We start from the raw sequence: 6,927 nt of genomic DNA on the forward strand, positions 1-6,927 counted from the left end.
ATACGGATAATCGTTTTTTGTTTTACAGTATCTATGTATACAGTATGTGTTCACATTTTGTGAATAAACATATTTGTTCTTACTCTAACAAATCACACAATAAGTCTATTGGTCAAGCACACAGTAACTCTATTCTGCACACATACTGAACTAAAGGAATGTAATGTATCTCTTAATGCACATACAACTTGTCATTGCGTACATTGCAGCATTTTCAAGACTAAATAAATTGAAACATGGCTATGATCTCACAAAGATCCAGACGCACTTTGCTACATGCCCTGATGAAATGAGATGTATTGCTTTTCTTACATTACTGGTCATGCGGGTTTCTTTTTCCCCCCAGCCATGCTCCTAAAAGACCACCTCAACCTGTGATACCAGCCTCTGGGCTTCATTTTGTGTGTATGTATGAGTGTGTGTGTGTTTTCGATGAGGTGTGGATGGGAAGAGGAATGACAGTAACACTAGAGAACAGCATGACGACACCACGGATGGAGAGGAGGGGAAGCGTCACACATCTAACGGCTACAGGGCTCAGGGAAAGTCTTTTTCAACTCTGGTTTTCCATACAGTCACAAAAAAATATCAGCAACATCTGGAGTCTGGAAGGGGTGAGGCTTTGGAGCAGAAACTCAGGGGGAAGAGAGGGGACCGTTTCAGCTTCAGGCCTCTGGACTAATAACCCTGATGAACAGAAAGAACACAGATTAAGTCATTTCATATATGGTTTAATCCTGGGATTCTTATCTACGCAGATGCAGATGCCTTGGACACTTTCCATGAAGAGAGTTCACAATAAAGTCAATCTTTTCTCAGGAAATAGTCAGTGTGTTTAAGTAGGATTTTATTATTATTATTATTTAAATTAATACTTTTATTCAGTATTAATACATTAAATATAAAAAAGTGACAGTAAAGACATCTGGAATGTTACAAAAGATTCCTCTTTTAAATATGAACAAATTTGAAATAACATTACATTTTTACTGTATTTTTGATCAAATTAAGGCAGCCTTCGTGAGCATAAAATACCCCAAACTTTTGAACGCTGTATATGCATGGGGAGAACCGTTTATGGTATGCTACACAGTATGCTACATAGTTTTTTTCTTTCTTTTTTGTTAAAAATAAGTTTAGGTACATATCTAAGGTTTTTTTTTTAATTACAGAATCATGAAATGTGTCTCCCTAATGCTTAAAAAATATAAAAAACAACAAATAATGGGAGACCAAAGTGCACTGTTTTCATGGAAAGTCCTTTTTCCTCACCTCTCCACCGTCTCCTCCTTCCATGCCCCCATGAGAGAAGTCACCCTGTGAAATACAGACACTGTTAACATCCAAGAGACAGCTGCTTTCTGCTTTAGATCCATCTGGCATTCAGCAGTGAATCTTCATATGGAGCGCAATAACAGCTTTTGACATGTTAAACAGCCATACTAAATAATATCCATTCAGACATGCAGGGATGCAGCACAGCCACGGGCCTCGCAGACACTCTGTTCACTGCAATGTGTTATGACTGCTGTCTCTGCAGAGATGCAGGGAGCGAGGGAGAGATGTAAACGGTGGTCATGGTGAATGCATCTGGCAGGCACATCTTCTTCTGTCGCTGTCTTTGTTTGTTCCGTCTCTGTGGTACAGCTGTGCTGAGCTCTGCTGCTGAGTCACTGTCAGGACCAGACACTCTGTCCTCCTCAAAGGACTTTCTGCCTCACAACAGTCTTAAACTAATCTCTTTCTTCTTTACATCCCCAACCAAATCAAAAACCTAGTTTACTTTCATAATCTAACATATTTCAAAATGAAACAAGCATTTCAACAAGATGTTGTGATCTAACATTTGCCAAAAAGGACAGTTGTTTCAAGTAATAAGTGCTGTGTTACATTTTCATGAGCGATTCTGAAGACAAACAGCTTTTGAAGTAGCGTGCACCTATGAATCATACACAAAAAGACTAGGAACTTTTACATAAATAGTAAAAGTTTTTTATATTTATATTGATTTTAAAGCATAGCCTAATTGCTTTCTGAATATCTGTATTCACTGTTAAAATGAGTTACCATTAGCTATTTAACTATGAAAACTGATCTGTGATTTCCAGAAAGGGGAACAACGTCTCCTATACAGCAGTTTAGGGACCTATGCATTTGAATACATAGATATTAATACATGCTTTGGATGACGTTCTGAAGGCCAAACTTTGGTCCTAGATAAACCATTATTCCTTCATGCACAATGTCAAATCATGCAGAAAGATTAGTATTATTGAATTGTTTTTGTTTTTTTGCAACAGCAAGTAACAAGAATTTTGTGCAGGGAAAACATGCATCCATGAGCAGTTAAAAATGCAGAATGCAGTAGCACTCTGCCATTGATAAGCTTTCTGATGATGTGAAAATGTAACTGTTTAGTGTCATTTACTTGATGAATCACATCATTTTATTGTATCTGTCCTGTCCTGCCAGAATGTATGCTCTGGTAGAAGATGAGTTATTATCACGATAAAGATCCCAGGTTGTTAGTTGATGCAATGGGAATGAGAGACAGGTAAATATGAGGACAGATCGGTCATTTGCTTGTCATTCATGTCACCCACATGGTAATAGAAAGATTGAATTCTCTTTATGATAACATAATTGTGCTGTCAAGTGACTAAAGATCACTGCATTTCATTTAGTGCATCTGCTCCAGTGTTGTTATTATTACTTAAAACTATTAATAGTTAATTAAACTTAAGCTGAAATAAAGTAAAATATAAATATTAGATGAAAATCTTAAACTTAAAAAAAAGAAAAAGAAAATTAGAAGTATTGCCTTGGCTACTAAATGAAATTAAATAAGTTTAGGTTCAAGTACTAAAATTACTAAAACTAAAATGAAAATGAAATCTGAACAGAAATATTTTTAAAAATGACAGAAACCTAAAAAAATACTAAAATATAAACTAAAACAAAATATAAAAATGAAAGTTAATTAAAATATTCATAAATAATAACACTAAAATATCACTGATCTGCTGCCTTCCCAATTCTGTGTTTTTATCCCAGCAAATTACTAAACACTAACAATATTAGCTCATTAACTTGATGGGAACTGATGGGAATTTGGGTAATCAATGAGGTAATCAATGCAGCCATTCTTTCTCATTAGGCACAATGAAGAGAATGACTCCAGGGGGGACTGAACTGAACTCTGCTGTTATATAGATGGTTGTGCACATTCTCCCCATCTGTGTGGTGTGATACCGCAGTCAAAGTTAAAGTTAAAGCTCAGTCTCATATGCAGCATGGAGTATACAGTATATGTATATGTGTATATATGTATATGTATGGAGTACATAGCCAGGGCGGAGCCGAAGACCACTATATACTAGCATTTCTCTTTACAAACCAAATCAACCATTCCCAACCCCATTTAATAAGCACCTCATATAAAGCCTCATCCTGTTAACAGCACAATTGTAAACAGGGAAAAACAAACAGAATATGTTAGACACAAAATACCAGTATTTAAACAGTAAATACACAGCTCTTCTGCTGTGTATAATCAAATAGATGTAGAGCTTGCGGTTATCTCAGATTAGACACAGAACGCTTAGGTTAGTCTTAAGTCATTTAAAGGTGTTTTAAAATGCAACACACAAGAAAGATTAAATATGGTATTTAAGTGATGTGAATTGAATTGGATTTTGGAGAAAGGGCGACATCTAGTGCTAGTGGAGATCTCACCGGGTTGACCAGGCCGGTTGATGCAGCCACATTCTCCAGTCCCTCTACTGTCTTCTGTCCAACTTCATTAGTGCTGCCTACCGCTGTTTCACCGACAATATTCGCCTGGTCTGTGGTCCTCTGGGCAACTGTGAGTGTCAAAATTATGAAGAGTGAATGTAAATGACTTCTTAATTCTCAGTTTCAGTTCTCTGAAGATGTACGCATATTCATTTCTCACCTGTGTTTACGCCTGACACCACTCCCTCTTTTGTCTTGTTACCTGAAATATGAGAAATAAACATGAAATATTCTTCAGAAATTGCAGATTGGTACAAAAACACCAAATGAGGTTCCATATAAATAGAGGCAAAGGCATATGGCTATTCAAGGGTAAATGTGAAATAGGCTATGTAAATTTTACATTGATATGATCATAACAATAGACAGAACAGCATTTTTTACGAACGCTGGATAGTTCATTGTTGATAGTCTATAGTTTATAGAGTAAATAGGTGTCACTCTGAACATATTTTTAATGATAAGTGAGTACAGAATACAAAATATGTGAAACAGAAAAAACATTTACAATATACACACAACGGATTTTCAACATTGAGACAATTATATTATAATATTATTACAATTTAAAATGTATTTTTTTAATACATTTTAAAATGTAATTTATTCCTGTTACGGCAAAGCTGATTACTCTAGTCTTCAGTGTCTCACAATCCTTCAGAAATCATTCTATTATGCTGTTTTTGTGCTAATTAAAAATTATAATTTTGTCTAAATTATGACCCCAACCCCCCCCCCCCCCCCCCCTCTTTTTGGTAAAAACACCCCCCCCCCCCCACTTGGTTTGAAAGAACAGCATTTGTTAGATTTTTTTTACTATTTATAAAGTGCCTTTACTGTCAATTTTTTAAACAATTTAAAAGAATAACAATATTAAAAAAAATAAATGCTGACCCCAAACGGTAGTGCATACAAAATTCTAATTACTGAATAAACAGCAATTATCACATTTAGACTGTTTTTCTGTGTCTCAGTGACTAAAATGTCAGGAGTTAAGTCTTGATAGCAGTCTAATCTCATCATTTAAACCTGCTTACTTCTCTATTCACAGATGATAGAGGACTATACAGATCTATGCAAATTCAGCACCACTTCAAAGCAGATAAGATACCAAATGCTTCATTAACAGGCAATGACACTTTGCTTCAAAGAGTTTGTCTATCAGTCTTAGCTACATCAATATCATTCTATCCCACACACACGAGCCTCGCTGTCATCAAGCATTTAAAAATTCATCACATAGATCATGTAATATTTAGATGCAAACTGCTTCCGTATTACTCTACGTCTTTCATTTATGCGTATACATTAGTCTTTGCATTTCTATTCTTAGACTTCTCTTCTTTCTCACTCTCTTTCTCTATGTTTTCTATATGCGAAAGCTCAGTTTTTGAGTCGTTTCTGCATGGCTGAGCACATCTGCTCTCATGTGTTCTTTCTGTATGTGCCTTAAAGGAGATCTCTTTATATTTATTTACCAGTTTGCTGGATGAATCTGAGTGGCTTGTTAGATAAAGCGTTTGCACCATCACTTTCAGTTGAGGAGATCTCCACTGCATCATACGATAAAGCAGAACATACAGTTCTGGATAAAAGGCCATTCACAGTATCAAATGCAGTAGCTTTGACACTCTCAAACGGAGAATAAGTAACCTGACTTTGTAACAATCAACCTGAGTAACGACTTCACGCTCTAGTGCACGTAATGCCATATAAGCACTCTGAAGACCCCTGACAATACATGCACTAGATTTGCAGGCCTGTGACCTCAGCACAGGTGACCTTGGTGGAAAAGTGCTTATAAAGATTACATAACACCCAAATGCATGCTGGGTTGATTGTTGATCTGATTGGATTAGGTGAGATTACCACTGTCAGGTTATAGGTGATGAAAACGAGGAGAGAAAGTTTCAAGTGTTTTCTGGAACACTCTATGGTGTGTATATCCAGGTGGGAATGCACTGAATGAATACTACATAGTCATGGTTTCGTGTTGAATTGTTTGTACTTTGTATTTTCAGTCATGATTCGCTTCGCCATCTGTTAATTTCTGTGCTGATGAGCATAAGCAGACGCTATGGGGCTGCAAGCCTATGACATAACACTTGAGCACTGCACATCATTTCCCATCTCTCTCTCTTTCTATGGTGGCGTAGGGGGATGGTGAGGGTTAGTCATCACAGTCCACTCACAACCAGGCAAATCCTGCTGCATCGGCACACACACATGGAAGATGGGGAGCGCAGAGAGGGAGGGAGTAAATGCTGCAGTGCTCAGCTGATCTGCTGTATATGCCCCGCTTACTTTCTCTCTTGTTCACATGCACATAAACAACACTTTATAGTGCGTGCAGGACGGAATAGTATGCAGACTGTTAGTTGATGAAGTTGGAATTATTATATTGTACTGGACAGGTACATAACAGGTAAATACCTTATTCACATGCACATGAATGCATGCAGGAAATAAGTGTCAAAAAGAGTAAAAAAGCACATTTTAAAGCCTAAAAGTAGTGCACAGTAAATTTTTATTCATTAATTATTAACTGCACTAATTTTTGTTTCAAATTACTAGTTGTTACATTGTTAATAGTGTGAGCATGTTGGACTTTATTGAATTAAATTGTGCAATATTGTATAAGGCAGTGCATCATAGTGTATTATGTGAAAAAAAAACATTTATTTATTTAATTATGAAATTCATCTGAAATATTAGTGCACACTCATCTTATTGTTTTATATGAGCTTTCACTGTTTCCCGTTCAGGTCTGCACTCCCATAACTCTCTCTTTCACCACACCCCATGTTTCATTCCCTGCACCATTTTTGCAGCATTTTTTTTTTAATCAGTCGTGTATCTCACATTCGCAGCTGCTTCCATCTACACTCTCACAACTCCTCAGCAGACTAGAGCACAACCTCACGGAGACCCTCCTCTCCTCCACACACACACTTGCTAATGGAATGCAGACTCATCCATCACATCTGCATTAGATCTATTGGGAATAATTGCAGAGACCTTTATAGAACACAGCTATTATTACCACTGTCAGTGCTGCATTATTTTACCCTGTGTGGCACACACACACGCACACACACACACACACACACACACACACACACACACACACAC

At 36.9% G+C, this 6,927-nt stretch overlaps 1 protein-coding gene across 2 annotated transcripts in view; it reads right to left on the bottom strand.

Moving 5' to 3' along the window:
* Positions 1 to 402: 402 nt before the first annotated feature.
* sncgb (synuclein, gamma b (breast cancer-specific protein 1)) overlaps positions 403 to 6,927 on the bottom strand; it is a 7,375-nt gene continuing 850 nt past the window's right edge. Inside the window, exons 2-6 of one of the 2 annotated variants that reach the window (XM_016231285.1) lie at positions 3,956 to 3,997; positions 3,736 to 3,863; positions 3,433 to 3,450; positions 1,273 to 1,317; positions 403 to 687 (exon numbers count right to left, since the gene is read on the bottom strand). In XM_016231285.1, the coding sequence (XP_016086771.1) occupies positions 679 to 687; positions 1,273 to 1,317; positions 3,433 to 3,450; positions 3,736 to 3,863; positions 3,956 to 3,997 (242 nt within the window). In that variant the 3' untranslated portion in view covers positions 403 to 678. The remainder of the gene's footprint in view (positions 688 to 1,272; positions 1,318 to 3,432; positions 3,451 to 3,735; positions 3,864 to 3,955; positions 3,998 to 6,927) is intronic. The other variant, XM_016231286.1, reaches the window with a different exon arrangement.

The sequence above is a fragment of the Sinocyclocheilus grahami genome, unplaced genomic scaffold, assembly GCF_001515645.1.
Source record: "Sinocyclocheilus grahami isolate Dianchi unplaced genomic scaffold, SAMN03320097.WGS_v1.1 scaffold386.1, whole genome shotgun sequence".
Lineage (NCBI taxonomy): Eukaryota > Metazoa > Chordata > Actinopteri > Cypriniformes > Cyprinidae > Sinocyclocheilus > Sinocyclocheilus grahami.